The 13,712-nt window shown below is 40.2% G+C and overlaps 1 protein-coding gene across 4 annotated transcripts in view; it reads left to right on the top strand.

Moving 5' to 3' along the window:
* Window positions 1-5,674: 5,674 nt before the first annotated feature.
* Window positions 5,675-13,712, top strand: part of LOC129169362 (uncharacterized) — a 17,057-nt gene continuing 9,019 nt past the window's right edge. For 2 of the 4 annotated variants that reach the window (XM_054755749.1, XM_054755733.1), the window contains exons 1-12: window positions 5,730-5,801; window positions 9,586-9,606; window positions 10,046-10,208; window positions 10,285-10,553; window positions 10,630-10,775; window positions 10,832-11,114; window positions 11,607-11,766; window positions 11,843-12,111; window positions 12,186-12,331; window positions 12,415-12,706; window positions 13,189-13,348; window positions 13,425-13,693. In XM_054755749.1, the coding sequence (XP_054611724.1) occupies window positions 5,756-5,801; window positions 9,586-9,606; window positions 10,046-10,208; window positions 10,285-10,553; window positions 10,630-10,775; window positions 10,832-11,114; window positions 11,607-11,766; window positions 11,843-12,111; window positions 12,186-12,331; window positions 12,415-12,706; window positions 13,189-13,348; window positions 13,425-13,693 (2,224 nt within the window). In that variant the 5' untranslated portion in view covers window positions 5,730-5,755. Of the gene's footprint in view, window positions 5,802-9,585; window positions 9,607-10,045; window positions 10,209-10,284; window positions 10,554-10,629; window positions 10,776-10,831; window positions 11,115-11,606; window positions 11,767-11,842; window positions 12,112-12,185; window positions 12,332-12,414; window positions 12,707-13,188; window positions 13,349-13,424; window positions 13,694-13,712 lie in introns of all 4 variants that reach the window. The other 2 variants (XM_054755741.1, XM_054755758.1) reach the window with 2 other exon arrangements.

Below are 13,712 nucleotides of genomic sequence, written 5' to 3'. Positions count from 1 at the left end.
GTGAACCGCCTCCTGCGGACAACAATAGGAAGAAAGGTGAAAGACAAAGGGGAAAGGGGAAAATAATACCACAGCATGCTTGTGAAACTAGAAAGAAACATAAGAAAATTGATTGCACAATACATTACAGCCAAAGTATTGAGTTTCACTCACATAAGACAAAAACTAACCGAAGTACAGAAAAACAACCAAAACTCAAATCAAGCCAATTCAACTGCAATAAAACCCAACACAATCGCAGCACAAATGCACGGAAATTTTACAACATGTGTAAACAAACGTGTCCCTTCATTCCATATAATCCAGATCCAGACTTTCTGGTAGAACTTGTAATAAGCATTCCCTCCAGAAATTCACAGCATTATTTTGTGATTGTTGTGGCCTATGTCTGATTTCTTGGCAGGTTTTTTGCAAAGTTGCGGCCAATTTGCAATGTTTTGAGGTTTATTTTGAATTTATGAATTTGTTACCAATGTTTTAAGTAGTCTTTGTGAACTTACCGTAAGCCCAAAAAGTGCGGGATTTCAACAAATTTAACAAAATATGCTTTATTTGAGAAGCCCGATTTTACAGGAATTTTCCCCCAAAATGTTAGGTTTTTTTTTTTAGGTTTTTGTTGCAATAAAATTGCAGGAGAATATGAAAATTCCAGTTACATAACAAAATGCCACTCAAAAATGTTACCTTCACCTCATGTAAGAAAAAATAACACAGTGCAATAAGACCCGCTCTTTTGATTTACATATCCACAATGCAATGCACACATTTAAACTACAGCTCCTAATCCCACCTGACCCAGTCTTGTAGCCAATGTGTAGCCAACATGCTGTGCTTTTCATAATCCACTTATCTTTGTCTTGTTATGAAATCATTGTTCCCATTGTATTTTGTGTTGTAGCCCACCTCCACCTTCCACAAACTGTAACAGTTGTCTTGTTTACATATTACAGATCCCAAACGCATGGTTAGCATGTATGCTTTCGAAATAGTAACCCGAAATGTGCGTGGCTTTCGCACTTTGTCTAAAAGAACTATAGTAATTAATCATTTAGCAAAACTGAAGGCCTATATGTGCTTTTTACAAGAAACTCACATAACCCAACATGAATCTCAGCAACTACAACTTAGACAATATGACAAAATATTCTCAGCAGCATACAATAGCAAACAGGAGTAGCCATTTTAGCCAGTAAAAACATTTCATTCATGCAACATTCAATAATAACTGAAGGAAGATTTGTCGTTCCGAATGTAACGATTAATAACACACAGTTTACTTTTGCCAATTTTTATTGACCAAATATTGATGACCCAATTTTCTTTCATACTCTCTTTGCAATATTACATGACAAAATAAACATTATTTTAGCTGGAGACTTCCGTGCGGTTATCAACTCCACACTGGACTCATCTGGTAACACAAAACATACACACTCATCAGAAACCCATAGGACCAGACACTACAACAATTTAAACAAGTTAAAACTCAAATTGAAAACATTTTAAACAAAAAACAGACTTTATAATTCAACAGCAAAAAGTAGAGCAATAAACCTAAACTATTAGCCAACCTACTGCAACATAAAAAAGCAATCTCAGCAATACAGAATAAATCAGATATTACAACATATAATCCACAAGAAATTAATAATATCTTTCAACAATATTAAACTGATTAACTGTACTCCCAACGCCGTAGACACAGAAACCTTCTTAGGCCGACTCGACTTTCCAACACTCTCATGTGATCAAGCACACACGTTAGACACACCACTCCCCGCAAATGAAATGTACAAATCTCTAAATAAAATGCCAAATAACAAATCACCAGGACCAGATGGATTGCCAGCAGAGTTCTATCAACAATTTTGGGACGTCATATCACCGCTACTATTAAGAGTAATTGCACAAATCAAAACAACTTCCATAATACCACCATACATGAACACCGCCATTATCACACTCATACCAAAACCTAATGAAGACCTAACCCAGCCAGCTAATTATCGTCCACTTCCACTGATAAACACAGACCTCAAAATCAGAACCAAAACACTCGCAACCCAGCTAGAGACATTATTCCATCACTCATTCATCCTTCATAAAAAAATAACCTCCTTAAAGTCTTTAACTTAATAAACATAGCACAACTAGACAAAAGGAAATGTGTCATTCTCTCTTTAGATGCAGAAAAAGCGTTGGAGAAAGTAAACTGTCAATTTCTCTTCCACACTCTACATTTAGAACAGAGTCAATGTCGGAACGCACCCGTTGCAGTTTATTTATTTATTTTTTATTTCAAATCCATCACCAAATCCACGACAGCCTGGTGGAAAACTATAAAAATCACTGATTCTTCAATAACACCATGTCAATACACACCCACATGGCACAACTATGACTTGAAACTGCACAATTCCACCATTTACTTTCCACTTTGGCACCAAAAGGGAATCACTCACCTACACCACTTGTGTGAAAATAACACACCCATAACATTTCATACATTCATCCAGAAGTACCGTACAGGGTTGGAAGAGAAGAATTTCTCCACCATCAACAAATCAGACATATAATTCAATTTAAAACTTTTCTCCCCAAGTATTTTTTCTTTTCTTAATTATATTTGTTTAATCTTATTTCTTAATCATAATATCATGTATACACACATATGTACAGGTATATTATTTACACTTATCTGTAATTCACTAAACTGTCTACATGAGAGAAAGAGAGAAATAATAATTATGTTTTATTATTTGTTTTATGTTGGTTTGTTATAAATATTATTCCTTTTTTTTTGCATCCTGCACCTTCTTTGCAGCTGCATGGTGGCCGAGTGGTTAGCATTTTCAAGATTCAAGATTCAAGATTCAAGAGAGTTTTATTGTCATGTGCATGGTAAAACAGCAGTTATACCATGCAATGAAAATCTTATTCTGTTCATTCTCCCAAGGAAAAGAAAGAAATTTTGGCTGCACAGTCAGGAGATCGGGAATACCTGGATTTGAATCTCCGCCTTGGCATCTCTGTGTGGAGTTTGCATGTTCCGTGTGTGCGTGGGTTTTCTCCGGGTACTCCGGTTTCCTCCCACATTCATGCATGTTAGGTTCATTGGAGACTCTAAATTGTCCATAGGTATGAATGTGAGTGTGAATGGTTGTTTGGTTGTCACAACCGTGTGTTCAATCTGCTGCTATTTTTACGAGGGATGCTCCGATCGATCGGCCACCAACCAGTATTGGCCGTGAAAAATCACATGATCGGCATATGCCGATAAATGCCTTTCAACGTCGATCACAAAAGCGGATCACCTGTGGCTCGTACTATTGCAGCCTGCAGCGATCCATGCGTGCAGTCTAGTGTCTTGACCTATCTATCGTCTTGGGCATCGTCCTCCTCCCACTTTCCTTCGCAGTGCGCAGGCAGGCGTGCCAAAACAAAAACATCATGTCTGCCGTGTGGAAATGAACTACCAACACATGCCACAAAAACTATCTTGTGCGGGTAGCATGTTAAAAAGCTTTAATTTAATACGGCGTTTGAAGAACAAACACTTGACGGACTATGGTCAGTTTTGGAGGCTCACGGTGTGATCATCAGACACATGGTAGCTAATAAAAAGTAGCGCACAAGCAAACAAACACATGAGCGATGGCCTTTTAAACCTTTAATAGCCAGTATGTTTACATATCGCCACTGCTTTATTAATAGAAAAAAAAACATAAAAAATAATAACACACACACACGTACACTTGTTTTGTTTTAAATGTACACCATTATCCAGTATTAATAAAACACATACTTATGGCTGCACGGTGGCCGAGTGATTAGCATGTTAGCTTCAAAGTTAGAACAAGGATTTGAATCTTGAATTCATATCTCTGTGTGGAGTTTGCACATTGTCCACGTTTTCTCTGGGAATTTCTCTGGGTACTTCGGCTTGCTCCCACATTCCACAAACATGCATGTTGGTTGTTTTTTTTTCTTTATAACCTGTCCTGTTCACAGCTTAGTCATGCAGCATGAGTGAACTGTATGATTGTTTTGCCAGAAAAGTTTTGCTTTGCTGAGTCTGGTATACTCCTCCTGTTCCAATTGCTTTGCTAATTTATTGTTAAGCACACCGAACAGAACATGCTTAGAGGGACGGCAGACAAGTGGTATAGAAAATGGATCGTTCATGTCAGTAAAAGTAGTAAAAGTAAAAGTATTGTTTCAATAGGAAAATGTACCACCTTGGGGTGGACATACTGTATATAAAAATTCAAATTTGAAAGCCAGTCGTCCAAATTGAAATCTTAACCTAAAAGATTGCATTAGTTTGTTAAGACAAATATGTGATCATTTTGAATTGGACATTTCTGGTCACGAGGAGCAAAGGTGTCAGTTTTTCTATAGCTTTACCATTTTAGGATAATTTAAGTAACAGAATTACAATTCAAAATGTTTTCTCTGCCAAATTTCACCTGTACACTAGGTCCCCAACCAACGAACACAATTGGTTCCAGACGACCGTTCGCAAGTCGATTTGCTCGTAAGTCCAAAAGGTAATATTACCAATGATATAGGTACTACATGTATGTGTATACACATACAGTATATGTGTATGTATGTAAATATGAGTTTGGATGCAGTAGTAATATTAAACGAGGATAATTCATGAAAAAAACAATAATAAAAGTGATAAAATTATACGTAATGATAAATGTTATTTACCTTTAAAGAGGAGTGGTCGAGCATACGTCGTTGTGGTGGAGGAGGAGGAGGAGTTATTGAAAAAGGACAAATGGTCGTCATCGTTAGACTCTTCTAAAAGAGGTAGTGTTCTGTGGGTGGTGTAGAATTAAGCAGGCCTATTAACTTCATAAACTTTAATCACACGCTCTGTCTGGGTTGTATCATACAGCTACAACTTAGCCTTCCTCGCTCCTCTTCCTCTTCTTCCTCTACCTGTTGGTCCCATTATCAGTGTCACAGTGCCCTCTACTGGTCAAGCATGTAGCAGTATAAATATGGAGTTACTACAAGGCAAAATACATGAAAATATAGACCAGCCAGCCTGCGTTCGTATCTCCGAATGTTCGCAAGTCGGATGTTCGTAAGTTGGGGACCTTGTGTATTCATTCAACAAAAAAAGACTTGTAAATAAAGAAAATAGCACAAACTGTCCCAAGGATCTCTTAAGCGTCAGCAGCATCGGTCATTTAGGAAGCAAATTTTGGGGTTGTGTGCAATTTTGTTCTTGTCTTCTTATTCACGGTGACCAAGGCACAGGTCAGGAATTGTATTTATTTTATTTTTTGGTAATTACCTATTTTTTCGGCCTTTGGACTTGTCCTAACTTTTCCCCTTTATACGGCACTCCTGGCAAGTAAATGGCCTGTGGTGCATCATTGGCCTTGACAGTAAATCACTTCTGTCAAAACCATCAAAATGCAGTTTCTCAACTGTAAAACATGTCAAGCATTTACAGGTCTTTGAGCAATCCGTGTTTAGTCTGGTAAGCTAAGAATTAAAAAAGCTGACATGCAAACATGAATATTGATGTGATTAATCCATAATTATTAGAATCTAGGAATCATCTGACATTTTCCCAAATAATCAAAGCCAATAGTAAGCGGCGGTTTACCTTTTATTTGCAAGCATTGGACGGTGACACAGGTGGTAGAGACACACCTACGAGGCCGTGGAATGATCAGTCAGACTTAAATAGACTGACAGATCGGAGTTGTGCATTCACACACCGACCAGGATGGAATGGCTCAACGTGTTGACTCTGCTAAGCCTTTTAACAGCAAGTAAGTTGCACTCAAACTGGGCAGTCTAGATCTGTTGATGATGCATATTACTTGAGCCATAACATCCGCAACATAGCTACGTTTATGCTCTGGCTGCTGACGGGATGGCTGATGGGATTTGAGACATTAGTACGTTTTTTTTTTTAACCTGTTGATCTTTGTGAAAGTTGATAAAAAGTCAAAAACTACAGATGAAGGAAAAGGACACTAAAATACAAGTATAATCTAAAATGAATTATTGGCGTATATTACAAGACTGTCACAGAAAAATGTAGTTTAATTCGATTTATATCTGCATATAATATTCATAATATTTAATGTATGCTTTCTTAATAACACAGACATAGACTAAAAACTAACTCTTTAGAGGGCACTCATCTAAAATAGAGCATTTACACCCTTGACAATAATTGACATACATAACAAGACCTAACTTTCATGACTTAAAAAACAACTTTGCAATATTTTGCTTGTATTTGATCTAATACCTTTTTTAATGGTATATATTATTTTAATTTATTGCAGTATTTGTTAAAATAACAGTCATAAACTATAAAATATCTCTTTATATAACACACCAATTTAATTCAATTGCTGTATCTTATATTTACATAATCATTTGTTACACTGATTTTAGCTCATATATTTAAGTTTATTTTTGTATTTATTGCAAACTTTGTTAAAATTTATACAGTCATATTATAAATATCTCTTTATATAACACACAAATTAAAGAAAATCTTACTTATGTGATTTTAATTTTACCCCGCCTGTCGCCCGATGTCAGCTGGGATAGGCTCCAGCATGCCCTGCGACCCTAATGAGGAAAAGCGGTATAGAAAATGGATGGATATATGTTTATTTTTGTATTAATTTCGCTGGAGAAGGTGGAGGGCAGGGAGGCGCCATCTTGGAGGAGGCTGAGCATGTTGTGTAGCTGTGTCTCTATGGCCTGCATACAGGTGTCCTGGAGCTCGACCATTTCTTGGACACTGGCCTAGTTGGCTGAACTGTTCCTCCTGCTTGTCTACCTGCTGGGCTTGTTTGCGAAGCGCCACTTGGGCACGTCTCCAACGGGTCCATGTTGGCCAGATTGTTCTATTAGAGTGGCTCGCACGGGTACTGGGTGTTTTGGACCCCAGAGCCGAGACGAAAAGGACAGGTGTCAAAAAGTATGTTTAATGAGAACAGAGGGTGCTCATAAAAGGAGAAAAAAAGAGAGTTCCATACTGCCAGAGTTTTTGGGCAGTTTTGCTGAACTTTCAAGACCCACAGAATATTGAGTTTTAGGACTGCATAAACATTGAAACTATCTAAAGAAACTTTAGAACTTTCACAAGTTTGTTTCTAGCCTTTTGGGTCTTTAGATATTGGTGGTAGAAAATAGGGTAGTTTCAGCCAAAACACCTGATTTTGACCAAAAAACAGAGAAAACAAACTTTTCTGCAGAGAAGCAAATTCAAGCAGAGTGACGGTGGGGTCTGCTGGATGTGGGGATGAATCCCTGCTGCTGACCGATCCAGACGGCAGCCACTTGTCAGAAGAATCACCCGACTCTGAACCGCTTCCGTTGTCAGGCTCCGGTGTCGCGCCACATGGCTCAGCAACGCTAACCTCTAACTTGTTGCTTCTGCTGCCATTGTCAACTGCATTTGTACATACACCTACGTCACCCATATCTTTGGCGACCGCGTCACTACTTAAGGCAAATCCACCGCCAGACCAGCTCTGTGACAGTATTAGCTGTCTGTATTTTTTGTCTCCGCTCGATTTCTACATGTGTTTCGCCATTTTCCTCTCTCAAACCACAATCCGTCTTCTTCATAGACAATCTGTCGCTGCCGGTGGGAGGAAAAGAGAACTGTTACCTCCTACTGGGACAGAAATACATTGCCTACAAGTCAGAAATTCACACACAAGATGAATAAGACTTTGATCTGTAGTTCCTGTGAAAAAAAAGCAAAAGACGCCAATTGACGTCTTTGGCAGTGAAAGAGTTAAGACAGAAACAAAGTTCAAACAAAAGGACAATGTAGCAAATAAGGAAATCTACAAGATATGCTCAACAACGTACGGGTGACAGTTGGCAGCAGGAAAAATAGCAAGTGTGTCAAGGACACTGGCGAGGATTCACAAACAATGTGGCAAGGACTCGCTAAATCGCATGGCTTATGAAATCCTGATTGCAGATGAGATGCAGGTGTGCTGGCCAGATGAGCAGGAGGGAGGAGTCCTCAGCAGGGCTGCAAGGAGACGGCAGAGGGCAGCGGAGTGCAAATCACGACCAAGTTATCTGTGGTTGTGATGCTCACTAGTCCTTTGCCACTCTGTTGCTACGTCCGTTCCTTCTTGCCGTTCAACTATTAACATGACTAAACCGTGTTTTTACGCCGCTGCCTATTTGCATGTATTTCACTGAGATTCCAGATACGACTGATATACACCATTCCAGGGTATAACTGCAACTGCAGGCTCTCTGAACACAAATGTTAGACTAGTCGCAAACATACAGTATAGAATGCAACTCACTTTCAAACCCTTACAGTATTCCAAATGTACATTTAAAGCACACAAATAAGGTCCTGTTGCATTGACAGTGAACACACTGTGCATATGTTCCAATGAACTCTGAACATTTGATTGACACCTCACTCAACCCATTAGACGCCTGTTTCCCTCATCTCCTGTGACATCATCGCCAGTTCAGATCTGTGCACAAAATGTACCAGTCCCGCTTCTATTGTACGCATCCTAGTCATTAAAATCAACTCTTAATGATGACAGACACATTGAAATTGTGAAAACACAGATATGCTGTTTGTGTGTAGGCTGTTGTCATAAAAGCAAGGAAATGCTGCGTAACAGACTGGGCATGGACTGTGCGTCAACACTGCATTAACATTGCACCTTTTAACATGTTCTTTCTGTCCTTATGACAAAATGGTCTTTAAAGACAAGATACCTTGTCAGGAAGCCATGGACCTGTATTTGCATGGAGTTAGTGAAGACTTTGACCAAAAGTGACCAAAGGTCTCCAAATGGAGCACCTTCAAAATGCCTGATTCTAGCTTTAAGAAGAACCTGTGTCACGTTCGAAACTGGATTATGTAAGAACTCAGGGGATGGGCCCATTGTGTTTTCCCATCCATACCACCAAACCAGTTATTTTGAAGGCAGATTTTGCTGAAAAAAATGTATAGGGGAGCCTTCTTCTCAATGTATTTAAACTGCTATAACTCAGTGAGTGTCAGCACCACTTAGACAGATTGTGACTGCGGGGGATAAATATTCAGCCTGTTAGCATTCAAAAGAGCCCTACTCCAAATGGTTCAGTGACACCATAGCATTTACATTGGGCAGGACTTTTTTGGCGTTTTAGCCCAAAAAAAAATGATAATGGTTTAATGTCTTTTATTAAGCATTTCCATCACCAGTTGTACTGTTTTTTCCAGGTATTCATTGTCAACCAGCTTGTTTTGAACTAGGAATGAAAAGAATGGTAATATACTGTACTCTGTGATAATTAGTGGCTAGGAGTTTATATTTTCATTGTTATTGGTGTGTGGTTTCTACACTGGAAGGATTACTCACAAGGATTTGAGTGGACAGTTCATTCAGCCTTACAGCCTTTGCAGAGTTATGCGCGCTTGAGAATGTTTTTTTAATTGAAAAAAATAAACATAAATTACTGTATATAAATGACTTTGAATTATATAAATGGCCTCAGTTTGTATTGTTGGGTATTTGAACCTGATTGACTCATTTGTGTGATGTGTTTCCGCAGATTCACATGCTCAACTGGATGGTAAGTTTCAATTCTCAATGAGATGTGTTGTATGTTATTTATTCTCAAATTGTGGTACGAGTACCACTGGTGGTACACAGGCTCCATCAAGTGGTACTCATGAATAACCAGAATTTTTTTTATATGCACATTACATACACAAACGCATTGACCAAAGATTTGTTTCAGTTTAATTCAAATTATGTTTTCCTTTGCTAACATTAACTCACCTTGTGACAAGCCAATTACCTAGGTACAAGCCACATGTTCAAAGGTAAACTGCCATGGTAAGGAAAACTGTGGTACTTGCAAAGCCAAATACAGGGGAACCTCAGTTAGCGTCCAGGTCTGACTCAAACCAAAACATACTGTACTGTGCAGATCTTCTGCAGGTTCATGGCCAAGACCAGGGATCTTGGTTTTAATTACAATCAATCTGTTTTTACAATCTCTTTGTTAGTATGTGGCATCACTCCCCTGAACACAAAGATAGTCGGACGTGAAAATGCTCAAGAAGGAAGTTGGCCTTGGCAAGCCAGTCTGCAGAATTCTGGCAGCCATGTTTGTGGTGGTTCTCTCATAAACAGAGAGTGGGTGATGTCTGCTGCCCACTGCTTCCCCAGGTGGATCACCTTGACATGATATCATCTACATTGTGGATCTGCTTAAACCATCTGAGATTTGGCATTGTCTCCGTAGCACAAGTACCTCTGGATGGTCAGTTTCTCTTGGCCGTCAGAACCTGCAGGGCAACAACTCAAACGAAGTGTCCAGAACGCTTGAGAGAATCAATTTGCATCCAAACTACGACAATATTAGCTTCAACAATGACATCGCTCTGCTCAGACTTTCCTCAGCGGTCACGTTCACAGACTACATCAGACCTGTGTGTCTGGCAGCCAGTAGCAGTGAGTTCCACAATGGTACTGATAGCTGGGTCACTGGCTGGGGAACAATCCAGGAGGGAGGTAAGGTACTTGAAAGGTACTGGAACATATTTTTCCTTTGGCTACACTATGACTATAATTTTACTGTATTGTTCAGTGTCCCTCCCATTCCCTCAAACGCTACAAGAAGTGGAGGTGCCAGTTCTGGGAAACAGACAGTGTAACTGCCTGAATGGAGTAGGTTCAGTCACAGACAACATGATCTGTGCTGGTGTTCTGGAAGGAGGGAAAGACTCTTGTCAGGTAGATAAATTTTTCACATTGTCCTCTTAGTTTTGATCTGTTTTGAACTCAAACAGTTCTTTCATCCTCAGGGCGATTCAGGAGGTCCAATAGTGAGCAAGCAGAATTCCATCTGGATCCAGTCAGGAATCTTCAGTTTTGGATTTGGCTGTGCTAGACCTAATCTGCCAGGAGTTTATGCCAGAGTGTCCCGCTACCAGTCTTGGATCAACTCCCATATCAGTTCAGATAAACCAGGCTTTGTCCAGTTCAACTCCAGTGGGCTGGATGCTGACAGCAACTACACATGTGCTGGTCTACCTCCTCCCGTTATTCCTACTGAAGTCTCAAGTGCTGAATGTGCGTCTTGAGTACCATTGCATTGACATACAGTAACACATTGCATGTGGATTCTTATGATTAGAGAACGAGTTTTAACTGATCAATATGGCACTTAAGTTTCCTTCAAGGGTTACAATTTACCTCAGCCCCAATTGTATGGCATGAAATAATAAATCCTGATCTGGCTTACATTTCCCCTGCGGAAAATCCAGCAGTGCAGTGTTCCAGCTCCACCATGTACTGTAGATTTGTCAACATTGTGGCTCTTATCCTAAGGATAGGTTGCCAAAAAGTGGTGTACAAACCTCAGTTATTTTGGCATCCTTCAGAACTCTTGACAATGGAAAACCTTATGTATTCCACAGAGATGAATTATGCTGTTTTACAGACACTGGACTTTACTGTTGTTATAAACACATTTAAGTACTTGATAATATGTGTTTGCCATTGAACTTCTCTGTCTATTGCCAACCAGTCTCTTTGAATTGTAATACGATAACTTGTTTGTAGTGTGTGGCATCCAATCACGAAACACAAGGATAGTTGGCGGTGAAGATGCTCGAGAAGGAAGTTGGCCCTGGCAGGCCAGTCTGCAGAATTTTGGCCATGTTTGTGGTGGTTCTCTTATAAACAAAGAGTGGGTGATGTCTGCTGCCCACTGCTTCTCCAGGTGGGTTACCTTAACACAATGTCACATCTCTTTTTGATTTACATTCACCATCTGAGCTTTGACATTGTCTCTGTAGCACAAATACCTCCGGATGGTTGGTTTCTCTAGGTCGCCAGAACCTGCAGGGAAACAACCCAAACGAAGTGTCCAGAACTGTTGACAAAATAATTTTGCATCCAAACTACGACAGTTTAAGCTTCAACAACGATATTGCTCTGCTCAGACTTTCTTTGCCAGTCACATTCACAGCCTACATCAGACCTGTGTGTCTGGCAGCCAGTAGCAGTGAGTTCCACAATGGTACTGATAGCTGGGTCACTGGCTGGGGAACAGTACAAGAGGGAGGTAAGATACTTTACTGATAGTGGAATATAAGTCTCCTTTGACTAACACCAATATACTTTCACCGTACTATTTAGTGCTCCCGCCATTCCCTCAAACATTACAAGAAGTAGAGGTACCGGTTCTGGGAAACAGACAGTGTAACTGTTTTAATGGAGTTGGTTCAGTCACAGACAACATGATCTGTGCTGGTGTTCTGGAAGGAGGAAAAGATGCTTGTCAGGTGGACGACTTATTTTCAGTTACCTCTTTGGTTTTAAGTAATTCAAGTATGATTTGACACACAGTTACTCTCCACACCTTCAGGGCGACTCAGGAGGTCCCATGATGAGCCAGCAGGATTCTATCTGGATCCAGTCAGGAATTGTCAGTTTTGGATTTGGCTGTGCTAGACCTTATCTGCCGGGGGTTTATGCCAGAGTATCCCGCTACCAGTCTTGGATCAACTCCCATATCAGTTCAGATAAACCAGGCTTTGTCCAGTTCAACTCCAGTGGGCTGGATGCTGACAGCAACTACACATGTCCTGGTCTTCCTCCTCCTGTTACTGGTGTTACTCCGACTGTAGGACCAGGGCCCAGCATGCCAAGTGCTGAACGTAGGTACCTGGATTACCACTGCACTGACTCAATACATTGCATGTACAGTACAATCATAATCCAAGAACATGAATTTCAGCTAACATGACACTATTAACATGGCATTTAAGCCACGTTTCCATCAAGTATTATAGTTCAGCTCAGCCCCCACAGTATGGCTTGGAAGTGTAAACCCTGATTTGACTTGTGTTTCGACTGCGGGACATCACGCATTGGAGTGTTCTAACTCCATTCTTCAGAGAGAGTGCCATTGTGGTTCCTCCCCCTTAGGGTAGTTTTCCAAGAGGTTATGTAGTACACAGAATTTTTTTGTCGTCTTCAAAAATGTTTGTCATCGAAAGTCGCAAAAACTGCTATTTTTACCAAGATGAGCTGTAAGATTTGATGGAACGAGGACTTGGTTGTTGCCACAAAGACTTCTGACGAATATTAAATTCAATATGTGTTCATCTATTAGGATTCTAATAAGACATATTTACAGTGTGTGGCATCATTCCACTGAACTCAAAGATAGTTGGAGGCGAAGATGCTGAAGAAGGAAGTTGGCCTTGGCAGGCCAGTCTGCAGAATTTTGGCCATGTTTGTGGTGGTTCTCTCATAAACAGAGAGTGGGTGATGTCTGCTGCCCACTGCTTCTCCAGGTGGGTCACCTTAACATGATGTCATATACATTTTGGATCTGTTTAAACAATCTGAGCTTTTGCATTGTTTCTGTAGCGCAAGTACGTCTGGATGGTCAGTTTCTCTCGGTCGTCAGAACCTGCAAGGCAACAACCCAAATGAAGTGTCCAGGACGGTTGACAGAATCATTTTGCATCCAAACTTTGACAGTTTTAGCTTCAACAATGACATCGCTCTGCTCAGACTTTCCTCAGCAGTCGCATTCACAGACTACATCAGACCTGTGTGTCTGGCAGCCAGTAGCAGTGAGTTCCACAATGGCACTGATAGCTGGGTCACTGGCTGGGGAACTGTCCAAGAGGGAGGTAAGATACTTTACTGATA

This window comes from Dunckerocampus dactyliophorus, chromosome 2 (genome assembly GCF_027744805.1).
Source record: "Dunckerocampus dactyliophorus isolate RoL2022-P2 chromosome 2, RoL_Ddac_1.1, whole genome shotgun sequence".
NCBI lineage: Eukaryota > Metazoa > Chordata > Actinopteri > Syngnathiformes > Syngnathidae > Dunckerocampus > Dunckerocampus dactyliophorus.
Note: the sequence above shows the minus strand (reverse complement) of the source record. Positions and strands in the feature narration are given on the sequence as shown.